Below are 24,461 nucleotides of genomic sequence, written 5' to 3' on the forward strand. Positions count from 1 at the left end.
TTAGGCAAGATTGGCGGAAATCGTAGAAATGTAGAGAACAGTCAACTCGTTTTCCAATTCTTCTTGGCAGCGTTGGATCAGTATAAGTTGGATGAGTGAGACTGAAAGAAAATAGAGATTTTGGAAAATTTAGATGCTAGGAATCAACAAATTAACTTACAGATAGTGAAGCAGAAACGATCAAGGAATCCGACAAGAATGAAGAATTCTGCACCATTTAACTCGCCACTAAACAAGATTTCAATATCCAGAAGGGTGAAAACGCAAGCGATAATGATCTTTGAGTACTGAAAAATACGAACAAATTTCTTGAAAGTGTTTCGTATCGAATCTCACCACGAGTAGTTTCAGATTTTTGATCCATTTCGGTTTGATAATACAAGAAATTGATACAAGAATAATCGCTTCAATCACTGCGTTTATTTTAGCATTCAGGTCTAGATTAGAGGGAAAGTCGAAGATGATGAGGACGTTGAAAATGACGCAAAGAAGAGTGAAATAAATGAGTTTATCACGGAAAGATATCGTTTTCTTGGACACAGATTCGATAGCCTCGCGAAGCTGACGGGCGCAACCCATCGTGGCGCGTGTACCCTCAATGAATGAGAGCCTGGAAGGAGACAGTATGTAAAGGTCAGTTGAGAGACGCGGAGATATCAGAAAGAGAGAGAGAGGAAGGGGGCGGATCTATGTGCCCATTTGGTTGTACTTTTTGGGGGTTTTCATATTTCATCCAAAATGGGGCACCGTTTTTTTAAATGATAATTGAATCCGAAAAAATCATTCTACATATTTCACTTTTATGCGTTTTATTACTTTTTGCTAGCTTTGATAAAAACAAATGTTTTCAAACAAAAATTGAATGCTCAAGATTTATTCCTGTGAAAGAAAATAATTATTTTCCGGGAAAAGGAAGGCACGAAGTGTACTGGCAATATGTTCCGATTGGGCAATAGACTTGGCAGGTCCCCGCGAAACGACGGCTACTTGGAACACAGCGAGCATTGACACAATTATATCCATTTGGACAGTGAGCTCCAACTGAACACTTTCCACCGTATCCATTGTCTACGACACACTTTCCATCCACACAAACCGATTGAGATCCACAATCAGCCCCGGTACTACAGAGCTTTGGTCCAGCAAAAGAAATGGGAGACGTTGGTTGTCCTGATGCATGACCGTGACCGAATCGATGTTTAACTGAAATGTATTCAGTATGTTTAGATCTGCACAAAAAGATTACCGAGAATTTCTGAGATTTCGACGCATTTTCCATCCTCACAAACTTGTTCGAAATCACAATAGTCCCCAGATTTGCATGATTCTCTAAGTGGTTCAACTTCACCGGAAAGTATGAAACGACGGTTACTTAGGACACAACGAGCATTGACACAGTTATATCCATTTGGACAGGGATCTCCAACTGAACACTTCTTCCCACCATATCCATTGTCTAAGATACACTTTCCATCGAAACAAACGGACTGGGATCCACAATCAGCCCCGGTGCTGCAGGCTTTTGGTCCGACGAAACGAAATAAAGAATCATGATGCAGACCGATACATTTTCCGTGATCGCATTCTTCATTATTTGGGCAGTCGTTCTTTGAAATACATCCATTCGCCACGAACGGGAATGGAAAAACCTCGCAGGAGACTCCAACGACAAGATGAAAGAAGACCTGAAAGACAGACGTTTCGAAAAAGAAGTAGGAATAGAAGAGTCTTACCAGAAGATTTTTCATGTCGAATATTACAATGATTGTGATTTTTCCTTTTTCCTCCCCCGTCTTTTATAGCATACCATAATTCGATTAGCATTTCCTTCTTTTCGACTCCTCCCCCTTCCACGAGATGCTCGGAAACTTTATCGTTTTGGTTTTTGAATTCGAAAATAGGGATTGGAAAGAAAAGGAAAAGAGACTATAAGATTTCTGGAAAAAGATCATAAAGAGAAGGACTCCGGACTTGATTTATTGAAAGACATGGACAGGATTGGTATACACTGGCTTGTAGAAAATGAGGATTCAGCGAACGTTTAATCTTATATGTTAGAAATCAACATCTTCTCGGTACTTCTGATTCCTTCTCATCTGAAACCTTTTGTTTCTTTCAATCATATTTTCGTATTCACTTTTTCGAGAAGTTAATTTTTCATCAATCCCTTCCAACTTGGTTCATTTTCAGGTAAAATCTAACCTCTAACAACATTTCTCATCTGCACTTGACAAGCAATAATATCTGGAACACCTGTAACCGTTTGCGCGCGAATTGTTGTACGCAAACACTATTTGAATGAGAACGAGAAAAGGATATTACACCGTCGGATTTACGACCCCAATCCGGCTTGCTCTTGTGAATTCTATGTGTCCCTATACCTTTTTGTTTATTCTCTTTTATTTTCTTTTTGAGTAAAGATAACATCTGAGAACAAATTCTTTATTATCTTGCCGCCTTTTCGAAAATTATCTGTGCAACGCAGAATGCGTTTCTTCCCAGAAGGAACAGTTCATCTGTACTCGATAAGATAGGGTCGTCTCTTCTGAATGCCATTCTACTCGTCTCATTCATTCACACAATCGTCGTTTTCTCTTCATCTGCTTACATTGTTTTTCTCCTCTCGTCTCTTCATTCCAATCTCTCAATCAGCCCAATCAATTTCTCGAGCAGAAAAAAAAACATTTACCAATATTGTTCTTTCCCCTCCTTTCCCATCACTTTAAACTATTACATTTTTTACAGTTTTGTAGAAAAAATGGTTTGTTTCAAGATTCAAGATTTCGATTATCTTTCTCTGCTCTTTCTAAACAAACCGCGTGATCACAGTGGAATTCTGTGAGGAGGCGGATTATATAAACCAAGAGATTCTTTGTTCGTTTCTTTCTTTTCCACTATCATCGCTTTCCACCAACATTTCTCCTTTTCCAGCAAGAAGAATGCCAACTTACCCAGTGCTTCAAGATGAGGCTCTCATTCAATCTGATCCGAAAGTTGAGATGAGAGTCTCTGTATCCACAAGACCATCGACTTTTCTTGATCGTTTCAAGTCATTCACCCCTGGTTTGATGCTCCAAATCTTCGCTCTCATCAAGTTCGGAGCCGTCTTGTACATTGCCACAAACCGTCAGTTCGACGAGAAGGAGATTCCAATCGTTGTCTTTGTATTGGGTGTCAATGCCTTCATTCTCTTCTCAGCCACCTGTCAGGACTTCTGCACTTTAATCCTCTCATGGATTGTTTCGGTAAGTAAAGGTTATCCAGCATTTTTAGGTGATAATAATCAATAATTACCCCTCCTACATTTTTAGATGTCAGCATTCGTCCTATACATTCTCCTCCTGGTTACTGTCCCAATCTTTGTCACAAGCTTCTTTGCTTCCGATGCAGCTCGCTCCGTCAGAATCCCAGCTGAATGGAAGATTTTCCGGGATATCATCAATTATCAATCAGTTGAAGAGAGACGTTTCACCGAAGGAATCAACTATGGAATGAGCGTCGAATTCTTCCTTGCTATCCTTGTTACCAGTAAGTTTCAGTTTGATTTCTTCCAGCTTTCTCTTCTTATTCAACCCATTTTCAGTTACCGCAATCCAATTCATCCTCATCAATGCCACATTGAACGCAAAAGTTGATGACTGGAAGCGCCAGAAGCAGATCAGAGAGAAGAGAAACTCAGTCTACTTGATCTAATTTCTGTACTTTTTCATTCTGAACATCTATAATAATCGAAAAGTTTCACGAATAAAATTCATCAATGTTATCTTTTTTACACGAATTAATGTTTTAATATTTGTTTGACCATTCTAATTATTTTATTTCAAAGGAAAATGTTCTGTTTCATGTCACAGCTGGTTTGTCCCATCGTAATATCTAATGCTTAAATTAGGAGTATCAATCATCGTTTTCAACTATAATCTGCATCCAAATATAGAAAATTTAAGCTCTGTCTAAGAGATTACGGTAATGACAAAACGAGTCAGAAACTCATAAAATGATGGATATTTTCGCTTTGAAATTGTTGCACTTTGACAAAGTACTCTACTATATGTGCCAAGTATTAGTGCAACTACAATTCATTGAGTTGATACAAACTAATCCACTCGCACAATTTATCAGGTCTACAAAATAGAAAGTTCAAAAGATTTTTCAGCGTTGCTCGCTTGCTGTATCATTTTTGGATCAGTTCTGTAGAGTTGTAACAATAAATATATTAACTTCATTAGAATCTATATTTCTATTCGGTTTTCGGTCACATGCCCTTCTACAACAAACAAATAATTGTTGAGATAACCGGGTACATTATTGACCTCCCATTTTCCCAGGAACCGACTCATGAATGCGTTCTTTCCCTCTTCGTTCTCTCTTTCGATTTATTCTTTCTTATCTTCCCTCCAAATTAATAATTGTTACAGTCCAACTCTATCGATCTCCAAAATGTGTACAATCACATACGAACAAATGGATCCCAAAGTGGAGAGCATCTCGATTTTTCGTCGTATTCGGAAAGTCGATTACCGTGTTTGGTTCTTTATGTTGATCGTCGGAAGTATTGCATTTGATGTCACCAAATTGGAGTATTTGGTCCAATATGGATTCAAAATCAATACAATTCACATTCCGTTGTACTTAATTTTCAACGCATTCCTCTTGTATGCTGCCATTTGGAACAATTTGGTAGCAATGTCTGTTGTCAAAGTTTATTCGGTGAGTAGCAAAAAAAATTTTTGCATAATTCAAGGAGAGCCCCCCATCCGGTTGTTCACTGGTGGGGGCTTTTCCAGGACAACTTTTTTGGGGGGGGGGGGGGGGGGACGGTATTTGAATTTCACCAAAAATTTTTTTTAGATTTTTTGTTTTTCCAGACTATTCTGCTCATGTTCTCCACAATAATCGCCACATTGGGCCCAGTCTGGATGATCTTCGAATTCAAGAACGGTGCTCCAGAAGACATTCGTTTGGTTATGGAACATGGAGATACTCATCAAATGGAATTCATTCAACGTCTTGGTTACTGTATTCTCTTCGAGCTCACTTTGATTTTTGATGCAGGATGTTGGTTTTAAACTTTATATTTTCCAAAAACTAAATTTTCAATTTTCAGTTTACGCTCTCCAAATGTTCCTCGCTCGGAAAGTTATTCAGTCGATTAAATCAGAGAAAAATGAGGTTCCAGTCGAGATGAAATCAATTAACATTGTTTGAATTCACCCTCTTCTCACTATATTTACTTTCTTGTTATTCCATTTCTTGTTAATTCAGCATGTATGAAATTCAATTTCCTTTTTGTGATTATAACTTTAAAACACAGCTTTCTGTATTCTTTGCTCACTCATTTTCTTCTGATTTCCTATTCAAACTATTCCATGTCTAAATCCCTTCTCGGATACATCCCAAACAACAATAAATTGTCTTTGCTCAAGTACATCTCTCTTCTGATCACCCGTAGCAACACATTCAGTGGAAGGCACTGACGAGCACGAGTTGGGTGCTCAAAACGAGTCAGAAGAAGAGAAAGAAGAGAGAAGAATTGATCGAGATGTTTACAAACGAAAATATGGAAATATGGGAGAGAGAGTTCCATGAGAAAAAAGAAAAGTGATTGAAGAAAGTTGAAAAACGAATTGTTCGTTAGAATTTTATCCAGAATAACTTGATTCAAAATTATTATTCCGGTTTTTATAATAAAAAAGAAGGTAAATATAATACCTAGATGACCGACTTAATGAGAGAAATATTCCTAGTAATAAAAACAGAACAAAAACTATTTTTTGTTCTCAACTCAACAACTTCTATTTAAAAGTTGAAGTTTTTCGAGGAGTGGGTTTTATTTCAAACATTTGCTCGCGTAAACAGATATCACGTCATCCGATTATCTACAGTACTCCTGTCGGCACATTACCAAGGAAAAAACCCATTACAGTATCCTAATGAACACATTCACTTTTTTCTCTTTTTGAAAGGTCGTCCCTTTTATTGCTCTTCGTGCACCCATTAAGTGTCATGTGATGTTCATAAGAAGGCTTTTGAATTTGAATTTTAGAAAGAATGGGAAGAAACGGTGTCAATTGAATTAGTGGTACGAATTTATGTGGTATTCGTGTCAAATGAAAAGAAAAAAGGGAAAAAGGGGAAGGAAACGAAGATTTACGATTTGGTATCGGGAAACGAGATCTTTTGGTTTTATTAATTTTACTCCGGAAAATATTTCTTATAGATTGATTGTCAGCCGTCACAGATCTGAATCTTTTAATATCCGGATGGACCGAGCAAGATGGATCGTTTTCTTTTTTCTCTCCAAAAATTCACGATTTGGGCATTTCTTGAAGTGTAGCAGATTGATTTAAGTGAAGAAGTCAAAAGAATGCTTTTCAGATTCCAACGAAGGTGAAAATCCTTCATAAAAAGAGAAATATGAGTTGGATTTTTGTCGGCTCGGACATTTCAGTCTTGCTCGACGCTTCGCGAAAGGTTCCAAATAGTGTACTCTGGCAGAAAAGCGCGTTGACCAGAATATATTTTAAATTCAAATCGATTTCAAAAATTTGCATTAGAATACACTCTCCAAGTCATTGTTATCGACTTTCCTCTTTCCCATGCATCAATTTTCACTTTCTCGGTGTTGATATCTTGCCTGAAATCCCATGATAATAAGGATACGTTGTCTAGGTTACACGCCTTCTCGATGCTTCTTCCCATTTATTTTTTCTTCCACTTTCGTTTCATTCCCTTTTTCCATTCACTTTTTCCACCAATTTCTTCAGCTGGCTCACCGCAGCTGTCGATTTAATGACGTGACATTATCGTGTCTTAGGCCCAATAAGGGGGATCTCCTCTCATCCGAAATCTCTTTCTTTTTCACATTATTCGACTTCCACCCTCTTAGTTTCACATGTTCTTTACCGAAAGTGGGCGTTCCGACGTTTCACCAAAAAGGGCGGAGTTTCGGGGAGAAGGGAGCGAGGAGCTTCGAGTGTGGATGTCCATTTTTATTCTTCATTCTCCCTTCACTTTCCTTTTCTTTTCTCTCCTCTTGGAGTTTTTTTTTCTTTTTCTTCTTCCCCCAATATCAATTTCCCTTGTAAGTTTGCTATAAGTTTTCCAATTAGAATACAACTAGAAATACTCCAAACAACAATAGAAACACATTTATTCTCGATCACTCTATTACATGATCCACCTTTCCTTCATTTCGATTTTCACCATCAACAACTTATTATCATTCTGAATATTCTAGGTACCGTAATCATGACTATTGTCTCCAAGATGAACCCTCCAAACAAGCCGGCTGCAATCGTTGTTGATGAATGCACTCCATCTGGAGAGGAGAAACCAACCATCCCAACTCCGCGTATCAAGGCGATCATGATCACCAAAGCTTCTCCAAGACGTCGTAGACAACAACAGCAACGTCGTCAAATTTCGACTGTTCGAGCCAGCGCAAGCCTCACAATGTTCATCGCCGTCGTTGTTCTCATAGACGTCTACGCTGTGCTCACTACTGACCCAGACTGCCCAGGCCCATTGACCCAATTCACCGGACTTCATCCAACTTTCAACATCTACATGCTCATCGTTCTTCACATGATGACTCTGTTCGGTGGATTGTCCAAGACTGTCAACGGATGCCGTCTCGCTATGGGAATCGCTGTGAGTTTTGTTTGTGTTTCAATTCATAACCTCTGTTCTTTTGATATCCGGAATTTTCGCTTTTTCTTTTTCAGACCTATCTAATTAGTCATAAAACTTGAGAGCTCATGTGAAGGACTACATGACACTACCAAACCCCAATTAATACTAACAAGAGATTTCAATTTTCCATAATTTAGTTCTCTTCTCCAATTAAATGTTCATGTTTTTTTCAGTGGATGTTCTTCCTCATATCGGTTGTCCTCCTCGTGTTCGTCCCGGCATTCCTTGGCAGCTACGTTGCGTCAGGACTTGCTCCAGTTCAAAACATCACTCTTCGCGCCGACAACACTGCTCAAGACCGTTTCCAAACTGCTTTCTACATGGCGATTGGTGGTCAACTCTTTGTTTTCCTCCTCTTCATGTGTAAGTTCTTTGTTTCAGAAAAAACTCTATAACGTTTATTTTTTAAGGCACAATCTTCCAATTGACTCTCGTCGGAGAACTCCTCGCTGAATCCCACGTCATTGAAATGGCTGCCCGCTACGCAAGAGCTGGAGTTGAAATAGGAGGCGACTTCCACCATTCTCCATAAATCGTTCCGTTATCTTCTCCTATTTGTCTGGATTACTCCCCATTTGTAAACCAAATTTCTATATTTCTTATTTTCTATCTCTCTCCCTTCCTTACTTTATTACTTTGCAAACGACAAGAATTCATTCCTCGACGATTTCGATAATCTATCTTCTTCGGCCCTCCTAAATTTTCACCAACTTCTTCATGTTCGCCAAATGGATGACTTCAATGAACTGTTAACAAAAAAGAAGCCTATCTGAGAAAAAACATATCCGTCGGGTCCGTTACTTATTGTTAGTGAACTCCGGGTTTGCGTATCTATTACTCCGAATTGTTGAGTTTCGTATTATTAGATTATAGATTCGAAATTAGAATCCAAAAATCACAAAAACACAGATGCTGAATGTTCTGGCAGTTGAACATTGCATTTAAAACAAACTTTACTTGCAGCCCACAACTTTTCATGGAGTAAGGCTATCAGACAATATCACGCGTAGTGAAAACCAATAAAAAGTGTAGTAATTTACAGTTTCTGGCTATTACGAAACGAATAGTCTAAATTTGAAGAATTCAAGGAAAGTCAAAAAAAAATTTTGAACGCGGCCTCGGAGGCCGTGGCCTAAAACTTTTCCGTGTAGTCCTCTCGGGACAAATTTTTTCTGGTAGCTTTGAACATATTTATTGATTTTCAGCTCCTTCAGAACGATGGTAGATAAAGATCAGCTGATTCAAATAATAAATCAACTAATCACGCCACCAGGTACGTATTAGTTTAGCATATCATCTGTATTATGGTGGCGTAACAGCGATTATCGGGCTAGTAAAGTTACCCCCTAACCAGGTTCCATCGAAACCCTGCATTTAGAACAAAGCTGAGGGGAAAGAAGACAAATAGTTTCAGAATTTGCATTGCCTATAAAAATGTTCTATATTTTACAGCAGAAACGTGGAAAAATGACCCATTCGAAGTATTAGTAAAACAATGTCCAAAAGTGAGTTTAAATACTCTGTTTAAATTTCTCAAAAAACTAGCTTTTAGGTAGTTTCCGATAAGTATCTAACCCCACATTCTGTCGATTCTATTCCATCAACATCTGATGATGTGAGAACTGTAAATGCGGACGCAAGAGTTCACTATTCGCAACTACTCGGCAGCCTTTTCCTTGAGGTAAACAACCGTTCGTAATTTATGACTCATTTTGTTTATTTAAGCTAGCAAGTACATTAAGTACATTACGGACTTTATCTCCTGACGAGTATCAGTTAATCTCGCTTCAAGACGTATCACTTATCAAAAAGTCCTTCGAGTTCTTCTTGCTAACCGGAATTCTTCCATTTTTGGAGCCTGGAGTTGGTCTGCCAGCTTCAACAAGAAGTACGTTCATCAAATCATGGAAACTTTACGACGGAAACAAAGAATCGTGTATTGAAAGAGTGAGCTGTACCTCTGAGTTTCTCAATGAAATAATAATAATAATATATTTTAGCTTGACTTTGCTGCAAAAGTTATTGTGGCTCTGCTGGAAAGCAATGAAGCCATCGCCGTTCAATTCTTGCCGAAATTTATTTATGACATTCTTGCTGTTCGTTATCAGCTTCTCGAGCTCAAAGTGGACAAATACGAGTTACAACTAGAAGACATTATTTCAAAGTGCCCAATGGACGTTCTTTTCGGTGGTTTGATGTTTTTGACTCAGGACAGAAAATCAGTGAAAACTCCGATGTGGCTCAAAATTTCTTGTGGAAAGCAAATGACTAAAATTTTGGTGGACAAGGATGGATTATCATATCTTCTGCAATACTATCGTGAACGCGGTAATTTTTTTGGACGCAGAAACAACGAGCATTATTAATTACAGCTGGCGATACATGGACTGACAATCTCCCACTAACTAAGCAAGTTGCCTGGCATCTTGCTACTGTTCCAAAAATGTTCAAGCATCCACTGCAGTATCACGAAATCATCTCCAATCAATTCTTTGAGCTAATTTGGAGTCAAAAGGTCCTAGACAAGACCACGGTGACCGTCTTCACGAATTACGTCGATGAGCTTCGTACACGATTCTGGCTGAATGCTGATCTGACAGTGTTCGATAAAATTCTGAATTTTTGGGAGATTCTCGGAAAGAAACTCCAAGACAGAACACTGACTACTTCGGAGAAAATTGAAACGTTCTCACCGAACTATGTGAGGAACCTTCAGCTTCTCTCTCAGCTTCAAAATACCTCCGATACAAAACGGCTCCGGGCGTTGATAATTTGTTTCATAGCTTGTATCGAACAAATTCCATACATAAAGGATATCTTGAAGGGCGCATTGGATGGCGTCGGCAGTTTAGGTTACACTATTTATTATTATGTGATAACTCCATCACTCGTGGTCCAATTGCACAACAAATCAAAAATTACGTCTATGATTGAAGAAGTTGGAGAAAGTAATGTAGATGGTATGTGCTGACTTTGATCCTGATGTGACTATTATTCTCTTTTTCCAGAATCCCCAGCCGACGAGCTCTGGGTTTATGGTTTCGACAATCCTGACGATGGCGTCGCTCGGCGTCTTGATACCGCGTTTTACGTTGTCGATAATGTGTTGTCCTCAGCGCAGACACGTACGCTTATGGAAATGATGAATGCGGCCCTAGAAGATTTTCTTAAAGTTTCTGAAAAAGAAAGGGATGACGATTTCGCTAGATTTGTTCAACTTGATGGATCGAAACATTTCTCTTCATCACATGCTCATTTAGTAGTTGGTTGCTGCTACGAGAGACTTATCTCTATTGCCGGTGATCACGGATTTTCACAAGAAGAATGCATTCAACTCATCAAAATATCCGAGGTTCGGTGGTTTATTGAAAGATAACCTATATAATTGGTTACAGTCTATTCTTAACAATGCCACTGCCAAATTCTTGAGAATCGTAGCGCGAAAACGTGCAGTTGACGTCTTCCAGCTCTCAGCAGCTGAGAAAAAAGAGTTTGAGGTAAACGACACTTTTAATGCTCTTTTGTTTCGCTTAGATATTCATATATCAGTCTTTTTAGCATACCAGAGATACCGCCAGAATGTGCCTTCCGATCATCAGTACAATTTTCTTTATAACTCAAGGAACGCCACGTATGCAAGATGTTCATCTTAAATCGATGGAAGCAATGGCGAACTTCACCAAAGCGGCCGACTTGTTACCTTCGGAAGATCCAACATTCAATTCAGCTGTTGATGAGGCCAAAGGTCTTCTCAGAAAGCTTAAAATTGGTTAGTTAATTCGCTGATGTGAAATACAGTTCAGTAAATTGTCTTTCAGATGTTAATCAAGTGAGCGCTCCAGTTGTTCCACAAAGAAACGAGCGCCGCCGATACAATCAGACAGATGTTTGTAACGATTGGATTGAGGAACTTCATGATGATGAGCCAGCAGTGAAAGGAGGCGCACTTATCCTCATTGCAAAAGCGTTCCGTGCAAAATCATGGCACTGTCAGAAATTACTCGATTACGCTGCATTCGATACAGTGAAAGGTTAGTGAAATTCCACCCTTTTACTAGACACGTTTCGGAGATATTGTAAAAAAATGATGTAGCATCTGTAGCAACTGGAAATAAAATATTTCTCCAACAAATCTACATTTTAGACATGGTGAGTGATACGGATTCGTACGTCTATCTATCAGCAATCAATTGTCTTTGTGAAATGGCTCTTTTCGATCGTCACGTTTTCGATGGATTTATTGAATACTATGAAGAAATAGCAAGTATTCCGAACAAAGACGAAAGATTAATTATTCGAGTGGGCAGGACTTCGGAAGCACTCGGAAAACTTCTTATTGCACGTGGAGAGACTTCGATTGCCTACTTTGATCGGTTAGCAACTGTTTTCATGAGTGGAATCAATGAAAAAGATGAGCTTTCACGTGCCAGCAGTTGTGGTGCATTTGGAAATCTTCTCATGGCTACTGGCGGTAAAGGAGTGGCGAAGTGGATGGATCAGTTGCTTCAAACTATCACTAACGTTCTTCGTACCGATAGATCACCACTTGTCAGACGCTCTGCTACCGATTTGATTCGACACAGCCTTCATTCAGTTGGCAGAGATATGTTTGTGGTAGGTGTTTTGAATTTATTTAAAACCAGCTTATGCTGACGCACCTCCGGCGCGTTTTCTCGCGGCTACGCCACTCGAGTTCACGTGAAAACTTTTTTTGATTATAATTTGTATTTTTGGAAATGAAAATAAAATGCCGGCATTGTAATTGAGATGCGTGCAAACCCCACATGCATTTTAAATATAAGAATGATACTCTGAAAATTTGATTATTCAGGTTCTTCGAGAACGTCTTCTTGATATTCATAGGGAAGTTCGTCAACTTTGGAGAACCGATCGTGATGAGACAGTCCGTCTTCATGCTCAGTTGTGCGTTGAAGAGATCGCTGCAGCTCTCCGTCAGAATCAAGAAGACGTGGACAGAGAATATCAGAGAAAACTACGGCTCTAATGAAATTATCATGACAATTGTTGTTATATGTTATCAGCTTCCTGATCATTTTCAGAAGCTTCATTAAATGTAATAGTAAGACAATTCAATTTTCTGCATGTTATTTTTTTTTTCTTTTACACAGAATTTTCTTCAAAATCTCATCCTCAAGACTTGTCGTTCTCTTGTTTCTCATCTCTCCCGCAAATTGTGTAGATTTTTCACGCATCAACTTAATTCATCAATATATTATCATTACAATACTGATGAACATTATTTCATATTTTATGTTTTGTTCTCATACGGGTTATGCATCCGCTGGCATTATTTTGCTGAACGTGAAAATTGTGTCTACTCAACTGATTCAGTAGTTTGGTCGAATGGCCCATGTGGTGGGCCCAAACCCGTTAGATTCAGAGCTGCTAATAGCAGCAATCAATGAGTTTTATACAACAACAGATGAGCAACGAAGGCACGAAATCGATACGATTTTAATCAGATTTAAAACTGGTTAGTGTACTTTATAATGGAGTTGCTCGTTACAACGACGTTCTATTCAGAATATGAATGCGTACAAACAGTTGGAGCATGTATGAGAATAATAAGTCAGCCAACAAGCTCTTCGAGTGTCAGGTAGGTGAATCAGGAGGAATGTGCCTCTAACTCGTTTCATACAGATATTTCGGCACTGTTGCCCTGTATGATGTCATCCGAATACGAAGTGAGGAATGTATCGCTAATCAAACTTTGGTCAGCTTTCAAAAATAAAAATTTCATAAATTATTATTTTTTAGCAATTGAGTCTCAAGACTTTTCTAATTGATAGCCTCACGTCTGGCGCATATGCACAAACGACCTCGATTCTGAATAAGGTAAATAAAAGAAGCACCTACACTACTGTATGTCTTAAACTTCTAGCTTTCCGCTTCATTGGCACTGTTTGCTCTCTACTGTGTTCCTGATTTGTGGCTTACTCCAGTTGAAGATCTAACATCCTTGCTTGCAGGTACTCCTGAAATTCTTTTGAAGTAGGTGTCACTTCCCAATAGCATTGAAATTCTATCAAATAGTTTTCAGAGTGTTATCTGATATGGCTGCCGAGTTCTCTCATGTTTCCATGCCACTCACACAGAGAAGTAAATTGAAAGGAGAACTGCACAAGTTCTCGGAGGTATTATTGGGACTCACTCATTTGTTATATTTATATTTTTAGAATATAATTCAAGTATTAGCTGTAGTTCTACGTGGAGGTGATACATCGTCTATTACCAAACAATCCGCGGTGGAGTGTGTTGAACAATGGTTGAGGCTGCCAGGAATGGCTCTCGATCAGTGGACACAAGTTCTTTCGGACGTTTTGGGGGCTGTAGTGCAAGACTGGTTTGCTATTTCCTTTCTGCTTCTGTAAATTACTTGTTTCCTTTCAGCACCGCATTGGCCAGCATTCTAGATATTATAGCTGAAAATGATGAATTCCACCGATACTCTACCCTCATTATCAATATTTGCCAGTATATTTGTGTTCATGTGTCTAGTAAAATTGAAGAAGAACTCAAAGATGATGCGACAAGCGAAGAGATAGCAACGTTGGTAGCTTCTACGTGTAGTGTGGCAGAAAAATCAGTGTCCACGCTTGTCGAATGTGCTGTTCAAGGTGGAGATTCAGAACTTATAACGTGAGAATGAAGTGAACAATAAAACTAAATACAACAATATTCTTGTAGCCGACTTTCTCAAGTGATGCAAGTGTTAGCCAATATGCAAGGACAGTATCCGAAAGAAGAAATTGTTTCTGATATTCCTTCAGTTTATTTTATCTCATTAAGAACTGAGATAGTGCAAACAATGAATTCCACAAGAGTTGATGAACAATTCATTGCCAAAATTGGTCAAATATATGCTCAAATGTTAGATGTTGCAATTAATAAGCTCACATTTCCACGTATTAATTTGTGGCTGACATGGAATTTAGAAGAGCGAGAACAATTCGAATCGTATCGGAAAACAAGAAGTGAAGTTTCATATGATTCTTATAATTTCTCTGCTGCAGAGACTCTCAACTATTTGAATCAAAAACTCGAAGAAGCGCTAAGCTCCGGAGATATAAATACGTACGTTCAGTGCAAAACAATGGAGAAAAGTGGTTTAATTACAGAAGTGAAGCATGTTTGTTTCAATGGGAATGCGTTGCTGATTATCTGGCTGAAACCGATTATCCCTCTATTCTGAAATGTCTTGAAATGTGTGCAGCACCTGGTCTCTCCGTATCATCAACTGTATTATCCTCTGGTGCACTTGATTGTGACTTTGATCGCCGTGGAGCCACCTTGATGCGGCTGCTTTATGCATTATCTCATTTGATTCAAGAACATGATCGAGCAAATGAATTAGAGTGTGCACTGATTCCAGTTATTTTGACTTATGTGTCACCTGAAGTTCGAAGCGTACGACAATCTATTGATACCTTACAGAAATTTGTAGAAGATCGACCAGATAGTTTAGAGGTATCGATTCTTTTGCAATACCAAAAAATCTCCATAACACGATTCTATTTTCAGGTTGTTGGAGACCAGATTTCAACAACTTGCTATGACTTTTTCAACTCACCCAATGTTCGTGACACTGATCGTTTAGCTGCGCTCAAATGTATCGGTTACGTTTTATCCAGGAAGCACCCCACTGAGACAATGGTAGATATTTCTTCTTTTAATCAATTACAGGAAACTTTAAATTTCAGAAAATTATTGGTCAAATTCTAAGCCATCAAAATATTGACGAACCGGGAATTGATAATCAGACACGTCATCGTAGATATGCTTTTCAAATCAATACTTTCTCTGCGCTGTTTTCGAGTCTGACAAATAAAAAAGGTACATTTCAATGATATTTTTATTTTTATTTTTGAAATCATAGGAACTCCTACGGCAACTAACCCTGGAACCACTGATGAAGAGCCAACAATCGTACAGCTTCTTAGAGAAGCTATCCCGGTTTTTGAAGCATTATGTAGTGGAGGAAGTGGTTTGGATGGTAACAACAGTGGAAACCTGATTCAAGAAGTTTGTAAAGCAGTTCGTTCGGCACTCACATCTCTTCCGGAACAATATCTTCCGCTTTTCTTCCCGTTTGTGGTTTCACTGTTGAATTCTGCACTTTTTCTTCCTGAATCAGCTGTTGCCGCTTGTGCTCTTGCCAAGTCTACAGTGCTGGTGAGTGCTAAAAATCTGAGTTTCTCTCAAATAAAAGTTTAATGTTTCAGCAATGTGGATCTCTGGTAGGTGTCGATATGGCGAATGCTTTCGCTCAATGGGTACAACTATTCGAACAGCAAACCGGGTCAACACAAATTGATGAATATCTTCAATTGATTTATCAAGTTGTTAGAAAAAATTGGAAGATGATTATGAAGTTCCCAGAACCATCTATGGCTGCATTCCGGTCGGCAATCAAAATTTGTAGCTGTGTAAGTTGAAATGTGTAGTGTATTAGAACTTTCTGTTCCCGTTTTCCAGATTATTGTTAGCTCTTCTGTTCCTACGGAAGTACGCAGTGCTTCACAGATTCTTGCTGCTCTTTCTACATATGCAATATCAAATAATGACACTGCAATGAAAACAACATTCGCAGAAGAGGGGCCAATGTTGATTCGAGCTGTATTTGGAAGGATTCAAGGAGAGTTAATGAGAGCAACAGTAGAAGCATTAGCTGACATTCTTTTCTTCTATTTCAAAGAATTCACAACTGAAACAAGGTAATAAGAATTCAGACAAAACAAAATGTCAATTCATTTGTTTCAGAGCTCTCATCAGTACAGAACCTTATGGATCATCTGCGCTTATAACGTCAATGTTTCGAGAAATCGGAAATCCACGAAATTTCAAGCAACAGACAATACGATTCAATTTGGCAGCGGTTCGAGATCCAGGATCTGTAGCTAGCTAGTCGTGTTTCATAGTTTATTTGAGTTTTAATTAAATTTTATTTACCGTTTTGTTAAGTTTAGTAACCGTTTGTTTTTCCATGAGTGACGAGTATTCCAGTGTGCTTTTTCTTATGTGTTTTTCCTATTGCAATATTCTTGATAAGTCATCGTGTGCTGATATATGTAAAAATCACAGAAATTTATTAATGCAGAATATTGTTTATGCAGAATATCATGAAGATTGTCAAGCGCAAAAAAAAAACGAGAAATCAGAACGCAATTTAAATGGTGGAAAATTGGCGGAAAATGACTCACAAATCATCAAATGTCAAGTAAAAAGAAGTAGTTGTTTTGTTTGTTTAGACATGAAAAGAATTGAATCAGGGAAGATGAAACCAACGTGATTTTTAGTCTGGAAATACAGAAATCTGTAGCTCGAAATAAAAAACAATGGAAAATTTGATGGGGAAGAGGATGGGCGTGATAAGGAGTTAATAAACTAGTTGGATATTTCAAAAAAAGAAAAGAGTGATGCGGAGAAGGAGTTGTGGTTGTGGAAACGGTTACGAGGTGCCGCAATAGGTGAGGGGTAATTCAGGATGGCTCTAGAGAGGGAGAGGTGTTTTGGAGGATAATGAAATGAATTAGGTAGAATGAAGCATGATAAAAAAGATTGGCCAGTTTTATCTGATGAAACGGGGAACGAAAATTCACAAAAAACACAAAACCGGTCGGTTAGCATAGAAAAAGATTGAAGAAAAGATTTCAAAGAATTGTATCATTACCAGCACTCTAAGCGATCTCCTTCTTCACTAAAACATCGAGTGTTCCCACTTCGAAGGTTTCCGAGACTCTTTCAACATCTGAGCACAGAAAGTAAGAAATAAAAGAAATATTTTCAGGCCCACCTTCAGATTTTACGAGTTTTTCAGCTTCATTTCCAGATTCTCCAGAATATTTTCTCCACGGAAATCCTTCAGTTTCAATAGGTTCTGATTTCATTTCGAGTTCAATAGATTCGATTTGCTTCTCTTCAACTACTTGATCTTTCTCCAACACCTCATCACAATCCATTTTCATTTCAGTTCCGAATATTGATTCATCGGAAGTGTCTTTGAATTCTCTGAAGTCTCAACTAAATTACAAAGAAATGAATGCTGTAACTCACCCTGGATGTCTTCTTTTGTAATTGGAGAAAACCTTCTTCGTTTGAAAAAATCCCAAAACTCCAACCTTTCCAGAATATCTTCTGTTTATTTCTTCGCGTATTGAACTCCACATTATCGTTCTTCTATCGTTGGACTCTGTCGAGCGACCTCTGAAATAAAAGTGAAATGACAAAAGTCTGAGGAGGTACACTTATAACACTGAAACTATCACTCACAGAGTATCCATATCGATTCCAGATTCCTTCATATACATTTTCGCTGCTTTCACAATCCAATAAACTCTTTGCGAAAGAATCGCGTCGATTTCGTGTTTCTCAAGTTCACTGGGAGGTGGTGGTGGGGAGGAGGGAAATACAGTATCCCGACCAGTCAGCTCAGAGAGAGCCAACGCGATTCTGGGTGAGATATGCAATGGACTAAAATTACGGTTTCGGATGAGATTAGAGAGAAAACAGAACTCACTCAGAGTATTTATTCTTCCAATATTCAGCCAATTTCTTCACCTTATCGACAGTGACATTTCCTTCAAACTTTTCTTTCACACTTGCAGTGATGTAATTCCAAATTCGTCGTCGTTTGATGTTGTCTGCCCGCGTTCTCGATTTTGAGCAGTTCTAAAAACTGAATAATAAGAAATTAATGGTTGTGAATAACATACGGCAAGGAACGGATGGTCTAGATAGAGTTGAAAGACGTACAATCCACGAATATGGGTATAATCGGAGTCTTCTGTCGTTCTGTAAATTTAGGATAGAAAATTGACGTCAGTATTTCAAAAACTTGCATCTTTGTTGTAGCTGTTTTCGCCTGTTCAGTTTCATTTTTCCCTTCCGGGTTATTTTCTTTATTAATTGGATTGTAACTTGGATCCAGAACTGCTTTGATCGATCTGAAACTATGAATCTCATTGGTTTAATATGGTTCATTCTAATAGCAAAACACTAGATTCACAACACTTAATCTTGTTTTCGATAACTGAAATGAATCTATCCACTATCAACTAATAATAAATAAAACTTGAATTACTCACTCCTCAATCTTCAAAGACTCTTCTTCTCGTTGACCCATTTCGAGAGCTGATCGATATGGGATACTGTAAAAATTTCGAATGAAACGAGACAAATGAAAAAGAAATTTTGTGAGAGAAATGTTTTTGGTTGTTTAAAACTCAATCAACGATTCGAATCAGCATCTGAGGAACCATTGAAAGTAAAGGAGACACAGAGAATATGAAGAATTTTGTAATTTCACTTGTAAACTTTTTCGATTATTTTAGAAGAGGAGGGCCATGCTGAAGAGGAAAGAATCTGTGGGATGAAAAGTCTTGGGAAATCCTCGGGTTTTCAGCGTTTTCTTTCTGATGTTGTTTTAATTGTCATCTACAGTAACCCGATTTTCAACAGACATCTTATATTAGGAACATTAACCAATTATAATGTTGTGATATGGTTATCCAGACAAGCTTATCTAAAAAAAAATGAAAATGAGACTCGAGTAGTAAATAAGTGAAAACCAAAAATGGAGCATCTGAATGACAGGTGGCCAACTTATGGGCGGACTAAAACTGATGAGATTCGATGAGAGAAAATGAGTATAGAGTATAAAGCTAGGAGAGAGTTTTGAATCAGGAAAAAACTATTGTAGACGGCTGCATAACATCTGTCCTTGGGTAGAAAAAAAGAAAGGAGAAAGAGAAAAAGAAGGGGAATGGGACACTGTAGGTCATTCGATTTCTCTTTTTTCAGGGAGAAAATAGGGATTTTGTTATGAAATGTTTCCTACTGTATTCATCCGTTTCTTCTCGAAAGCACTACAGAAAAAGCATATATTGAGTGTGTTTCTCATGTTTCTATTTTTGAAGACACTTGAGTCACTTGAAACAAAAAATGTCAAATGAATCTTGACTGCTAGTAATTTAGAATAAGGTCTAGTGTTTTATGAAGGTTTCTGCGCTTTGAATAATTTTTATTTGATTTTCTTTGCACATTCTGAAGAATCAGTTTAAAATGTTCGGAAGGACTTTGTCGTTTCGGATTACTGATTACTATTTTGAAGATTTTCTTTCGAGGATTTTCTTCCTCTTCTTATCCATCGACAGATCTACAGTAACCTGTCTTATGATAAGAGCTGGAGTTAAGAATCTTCTAAACTTCGCATTTCTTCTTTTGTGATCACACATTATGAGACAACCTTTTAGGAACTGATTTCCTTCCCTTTGCTCTGAAATTACGACTTGAGAGTGCTCCTACTCTCTATTTCGTTCGTTTTCTCATCTTAATTTTCCACATTAAAACAAAATTATGGTGTCAAAAACCCGTGATAAGAAACTGAAAGAATAAATGGATTAAATACTGATAAGAAATGCTCCTGTCAATAACTGAAATACTCGACATGGAGAAAAAAATAGGAATTCGTGAGCAAAATTTCTAGAACAATTCTCATGGAAATTAATGTTCGCGATGGAAAAAAGTGGAGAGCACGACAAAAAATGTGTCCTCCGCGAGATTTTAACGTCCTTCACCCATGACAACTATTTCGTTCAAGCAGCAAAAAAACATAGAAAAATATTAGATTTGTTTGAAATTCTGTGTTTTCTAGAAATGTGCCCTCGTTAAACTAGCTAGTTTCATTGAATGTGAGAAACTGTAATCGAAAAATAAAACAGTTTATTGAAGAATATAACAAAAAAAACAATTACAAACAATAACAATAACATAATTTTTAAAAATAGAAGAAAAATCATCCCAGCTTCTGCTTCTTTTCTGCGATTCTCAAACTGATCATCTCTCTATATTCCAAGATTTGCTCGCGTAGCATCTGATTTTGTTCGGTAAGTTTCCTGAATCTTGCTTTAAAATTCATCGGAAGTTGATCCTTTTTCAGCTCTTCCAACATTTCTTTTTCATCTTCTGCGACGTCAGATGAGTGGACTCTACTCGTGCTTTCCGATGCTCGGCGCTTTTTACTTTTACTTGTTGGCTGGAATGACAGCCATTTTATATTACAGGAACCCGTCTCTTATTCAAACTCACACTTGGCGCTATGATCTCACAATAATCGTCGTCAGACTCCGTACTGATTTCTCGTTTAACATTGAAAACTTTTGATGGAACGTCCTGCAATTTTCGAATAAACAGTTGTACAATTTCACAGATTTTACTTTTCTCATTGTTTCACTTTTGCACTCGTTTTCTGACTTGACAGAATTATTACGCGATTTTGCTTCCTGTAAAAATAATCGATTATTATAAGACTTTATCTTCCTAAACTTGCTTTCTTTGAGGCTTTCACAGCTTCTTCGTACATTTCTCTTCGGTAAAATTTCAGTTTTCCAACATCAAAGTTAACGTAGCAATGATGTCTGCAAATTATCAAGAAGACTTTGAAAACTCCTTAAAAGGGCTATTAGCTCGAGACCCCACCGATTCCGAGGAAGAAAAATTCACGGGAAAAAAATTCACGGGAAAATGGGCGGAGCCAAGCGCGCTGATTACTTAGCTAATCAGTTGCGCAAGATTGCTAATTAGCATTTTGCAGTCAATCAGCGCGCTTGGCTCCGCCCATTTTCCCGTGAATTTTTTTCCCGTGAATTTTTCTTCCTCGGAATCGGTGGGGTCTCATTAGCTCGGCACAGTTCTTGCAACTGCGCTCAACCGAAATCCCCTTGAAAAATGTCTCTTTTTCTCCGAGTCTCTCATTTTCGCACATAATTTTCATCGGTTAATCGAATCGGTTTCGGAAAAGCGCGGTTGGAAGAAGCGTGCCGTGCTAATATTCATGTCCGGGAAAAACGTTTTTCTCTCGATTCATTTACCGGCAAAAACGAAAAAAGCAGTTTTTCCGGTAAATGAATCGAGGAAAAGTTTTTTCCGCCCACGAATAGCCCCATAAATTTTTTGGGGTTATTCACCTCCGGAAAAAAAAACAGCGAAAAACGGAAAAACTTTTTTTTTCGGTGCTACTTCGCTTAAGAACTGCACGAATAAGAACTTTGTTGTTTAAGAACTGGCTTCGCTTAAGAACTGCGCGAAGAACTGCGTTGCATAAGAACTGTGTCGTTTAAGAACTCTGTTCGCAATAGGGCGCATTTGTCGTGAAAATTTCAATTTTAGAGACCCCACAAATTCCGAGGAAAAAAAATACTGGGAAACGAACTCCTGGGAAAAAGGCGGGGCCAAGCGCGCTGATTGGCTACAAAATGCTAATTAGCAAGATTTCGTAACTGATTAGCCAATCAGCGTGCGCGCTTAGCCCCGCCTTTTTCCCAGGAGTTCGTTTCCCAGGAGTTTTTTTCCTCGGAATTTGTGGGGTCTCCAATTTTAAAGTCGAAAAACAACTGAAACCCTGTTGAAATTTCAAATTTCAGTTGTTAATGCGAACGCACTCCATTGCTGAACGAGTTCTTAAGCGAAGCAAGTTCTTAAACAACACAGTTCTTATTCGTGCAGTTTTTAAGCGAAGTAGCACCGTTTTTTCCGGCAAATGAATCGAGGAAAAAAACGTTTTTCCGGAGGTGAATAACCCCATTACACATCTATATGTTTTAAAGTTCAATCTACCCAATACCTGATTGTATGAAGTGCAAAATATCCTATGAAATTAGTGGTTGAACTACACATTTTCTCATGAAAATCAGAAACCAACTTCGGGTCCCACTTCTCGAAATATTTTGGGTCCAACTTCTCGAAATAATTAGCAAACTCTGAAAATTTTCAAAAATAGATTAAAAAAAATAAAATTCTATACCATAGCTCAAGCCTTGGTTGACATTTCCAATGTGCTGTAGTCGTGTTTCACTGTCCGCCAACGACGAGATTAGCCCTTTGACAACTCTTTTAATCTGAGTGAATAATTTTGGTAAGTTTTTACTAGCCTATTAAAACAATGAAACGAACCTCTTCTGGAGTGAAAATTGAATCAAAAACTTCGTTGAGAGAAGACGACACAAATTTGGAAATTTCTTTTTCGTTAGCAGATCCATCTCTGGAATTTGCGAACGTAAAAAAGATATGCATGATTATAAAATATGCTTACGATAAATAGCCGCTTGGACTATGAAACACCCGAGAGGAGTCCATTTGTTGTTTTGATGGCTTTCCGAATGTTGGTAGATATTTTTCTCCGAATTTTCTATAATACATGGGATTTGCTCAATTTTTGATGAGTCTTGAATTCTGAGTACTCAAACACTCCCCAAGGCGTTTAACTCACTTCGTAATTTCTCTAAAAGTATTGGGCTCACAATTCTGTTGTACTCTCAGAACTTTTTCCGCAAATTCTTTGTCCTTGTCTTCGATTGTTCCGTACAATTCGAGGAGTTTCTCAATATCAGATTGCTTCGAAGCATGGTTCGTCAAAATGAAGTGATACACACATTCTACCGTATATTCAAAAATGTTTTCAATTATTGATATGGACCCATCTGATTCAATTCCTGGATCGAGAACTTCTTTGGTTTGCCACGGTTCCTTGTAGGTGCCTCCTTCCATTTTGTGTTTAGTCTGTAAAATGGTAACGTTTGCAGGATGAGAGTGTTCCAACGTCTTGTATCGGAATGAAGGATCCCCCATAAACCTAGTGACCTTATGGTCACCAGTTTATCTACTCTTGATGCTTATAATGTTTGTTAAAAACTATTCTGGATAAGATTCAAGTTCTAAATGTTTTTCAAACTCATTTTGGTTCAACTGTTACTTGGTATGACAGGTAATATAAGCTTTAAACCAAAAAAGAAACTTTTGTGACTGCAGTTCTTTCGCACCAAACTACATTTTGGAAGCATATGGTTCAACAGTTAAACAATTTTCGACGAATCCGAGCGGTTGACTTGAAAGTTTCCAATATGCAAAAAATAGTGAGGCTATGGATTTCATTTGATGTTTCGAAAACGCCTATTTTCAGTACTGGGATGACAACCTTGAAGTGTTAGCACGTCAGAAGATTGAAGGTATGCATTTTCTTCAAGAAGAAAAATCAACAAGTTTTTGGATTGAAACTAGAGAGAAGGATCCAGCAAAACGTGCTGACGAGTTTCTTACAAAGCTCACGCAAGGAGGTCACAAAGAGGATCGAGTAATAGAATCCGTTTGGAATTCGCCGTTTAATTTAGTAAACCTTGTTGAATAACTAGCATTCCAAGGAGTAAACTAATCAGTTTCAGGCTATTAATAGTGATTCTATTCGAATTGGTTGCGTGGAAGCGGAATTTAGCGATAACCGAACCACATCTCTAGTCATGATGTGTGTTTTTGGACCAATGTAATCAGTAACCATTCCGCAAAACGAAAGTAAATTCATTACAGTCCAGTTATTTTCAATCATCGTTTGTATACGCGAGGTTCCATCTGCGAATCGTGTCCTGTTCAAACTGGTTGCGAGGATAACCTTTGTGATGAAAAAGTTAAACCTGGCTCACCTGCAATTGTTGACATTTTAGGAGTACGAATGGCGAAAAAATCTGAGATTTCGATAGGACTCGCATTCATTGTTTCTATATTCATTATTATCTGTGCATTTTTGGTGCAATATTTTTCCTAAATTCTTAAACCCTCGGCCGAAAAAATCAAACTCGAATAAAAATAAATATTTACTTCTAGAAATTGATTTAGTGAAGCTTTATTTTCAAACGTCCCGCTGACTTTTGATGTGCAGGCATAACAACCGTACTATTTTCTAGTTTTGAAAAATGTTGGAT

The 24,461-nt window shown here is 38.0% G+C and overlaps 9 protein-coding genes across 9 annotated transcripts; 5 read left to right on the top strand and 4 right to left on the bottom strand.

Moving 5' to 3' along the window:
• GCK72_009579 (uncharacterized protein) lies at nucleotides 1-1,748 on the bottom strand (the record flags this gene model as incomplete). Its single annotated transcript, XM_003112881.2, has 6 exons — nucleotides 1-101; nucleotides 161-287; nucleotides 337-610; nucleotides 930-1,203; nucleotides 1,247-1,685; nucleotides 1,734-1,748. The coding sequence occupies 6 exons, from the start codon at nucleotides 1,746-1,748 to the stop codon at nucleotides 1-3; spliced, it is 1,230 nt and encodes a 409-aa protein (XP_003112929.2).
• A 1,191-nt stretch (nucleotides 1,749-2,939) lies between these two features.
• GCK72_009580 (uncharacterized protein) lies at nucleotides 2,940-3,693 on the top strand (the record flags this gene model as incomplete). Its single annotated transcript, XM_003112994.2, has 3 exons — nucleotides 2,940-3,245; nucleotides 3,312-3,528; nucleotides 3,584-3,693. 3 exons carry the CDS (start codon nucleotides 2,940-2,942, stop codon nucleotides 3,691-3,693), a joined length of 633 nt encoding a protein of 210 aa, XP_003113042.2.
• A 744-nt stretch (nucleotides 3,694-4,437) lies between these two features.
• Nucleotides 4,438-5,205, top strand: GCK72_009581 (uncharacterized protein; the record flags this gene model as incomplete). The annotated part of the gene is made up of 3 exons (XM_003112821.2): nucleotides 4,438-4,707; nucleotides 4,866-5,055; nucleotides 5,105-5,205. The coding sequence occupies 3 exons, from the start codon at nucleotides 4,438-4,440 to the stop codon at nucleotides 5,203-5,205; spliced, it is 561 nt and encodes a 186-aa protein (XP_003112869.2).
• Nucleotides 5,206-7,248: 2,043 nt separating this feature from the next.
• Nucleotides 7,249-8,224, top strand: GCK72_009582 (uncharacterized protein; the record flags this gene model as incomplete). The annotated part of the gene is made up of 3 exons (XM_003112862.2): nucleotides 7,249-7,650; nucleotides 7,866-8,055; nucleotides 8,103-8,224. 3 exons carry the CDS (start codon nucleotides 7,249-7,251, stop codon nucleotides 8,222-8,224), a joined length of 714 nt encoding a protein of 237 aa, XP_003112910.2.
• Nucleotides 8,225-8,910: 686 nt separating this feature from the next.
• GCK72_009583 (uncharacterized protein) lies at nucleotides 8,911-12,697 on the top strand (the record flags this gene model as incomplete). Its single annotated transcript, XM_003113258.2, has 12 exons — nucleotides 8,911-8,965; nucleotides 9,145-9,197; nucleotides 9,245-9,373; nucleotides 9,418-9,639; nucleotides 9,693-10,020; nucleotides 10,065-10,652; nucleotides 10,701-11,044; nucleotides 11,088-11,189; nucleotides 11,251-11,461; nucleotides 11,511-11,723; nucleotides 11,837-12,306; nucleotides 12,524-12,697. The coding sequence occupies 12 exons, from the start codon at nucleotides 8,911-8,913 to the stop codon at nucleotides 12,695-12,697; spliced, it is 2,889 nt and encodes a 962-aa protein (XP_003113306.2).
• On the bottom strand, nucleotides 12,516-12,761 carry GCK72_009584 (uncharacterized protein; the record flags this gene model as incomplete). Its single annotated transcript, XM_053727441.1, has 1 exon — nucleotides 12,516-12,761. The coding sequence occupies one exon, from the start codon at nucleotides 12,759-12,761 to the stop codon at nucleotides 12,516-12,518; it is 246 nt and encodes an 81-aa protein (XP_053587018.1).
• A 295-nt stretch (nucleotides 12,762-13,056) lies between these two features.
• Nucleotides 13,057-16,618, top strand: GCK72_009585 (uncharacterized protein; the record flags this gene model as incomplete). The annotated part of the gene is made up of 16 exons (XM_053727442.1): nucleotides 13,057-13,186; nucleotides 13,237-13,309; nucleotides 13,354-13,426; nucleotides 13,471-13,548; nucleotides 13,595-13,704; nucleotides 13,754-13,847; nucleotides 13,890-14,056; nucleotides 14,104-14,352; nucleotides 14,401-14,787; nucleotides 14,832-15,180; nucleotides 15,235-15,366; nucleotides 15,414-15,546; nucleotides 15,590-15,885; nucleotides 15,936-16,139; nucleotides 16,189-16,427; nucleotides 16,474-16,618. The coding sequence occupies 16 exons, from the start codon at nucleotides 13,057-13,059 to the stop codon at nucleotides 16,616-16,618; spliced, it is 2,859 nt and encodes a 952-aa protein (XP_053587019.1).
• Nucleotides 16,619-17,390: 772 nt separating this feature from the next.
• On the bottom strand, nucleotides 17,391-18,835 carry GCK72_009586 (uncharacterized protein; the record flags this gene model as incomplete). Its single annotated transcript, XM_053727443.1, has 7 exons — nucleotides 17,391-17,461; nucleotides 17,507-17,721; nucleotides 17,767-17,916; nucleotides 17,983-18,183; nucleotides 18,230-18,381; nucleotides 18,426-18,504; nucleotides 18,798-18,835. The coding sequence occupies 7 exons, from the start codon at nucleotides 18,833-18,835 to the stop codon at nucleotides 17,391-17,393; spliced, it is 906 nt and encodes a 301-aa protein (XP_053587020.1).
• Nucleotides 18,836-20,506: 1,671 nt separating this feature from the next.
• Nucleotides 20,507-23,256, bottom strand: GCK72_009587 (uncharacterized protein; the record flags this gene model as incomplete). Its single annotated transcript, XM_003113061.2, has 9 exons — nucleotides 20,507-20,746; nucleotides 20,800-20,883; nucleotides 20,928-20,993; nucleotides 21,041-21,128; nucleotides 22,334-22,469; nucleotides 22,514-22,607; nucleotides 22,663-22,750; nucleotides 22,802-22,897; nucleotides 22,979-23,256. The coding sequence occupies 9 exons, from the start codon at nucleotides 23,254-23,256 to the stop codon at nucleotides 20,507-20,509; spliced, it is 1,170 nt and encodes a 389-aa protein (XP_003113109.2).
• Between the last annotated feature and the right edge of the window lie 1,205 nt (nucleotides 23,257-24,461).

This window comes from Caenorhabditis remanei, chromosome III (assembly GCF_010183535.1).
Source record: "Caenorhabditis remanei strain PX506 chromosome III, whole genome shotgun sequence".
NCBI lineage: Eukaryota > Metazoa > Nematoda > Chromadorea > Rhabditida > Rhabditidae > Caenorhabditis > Caenorhabditis remanei.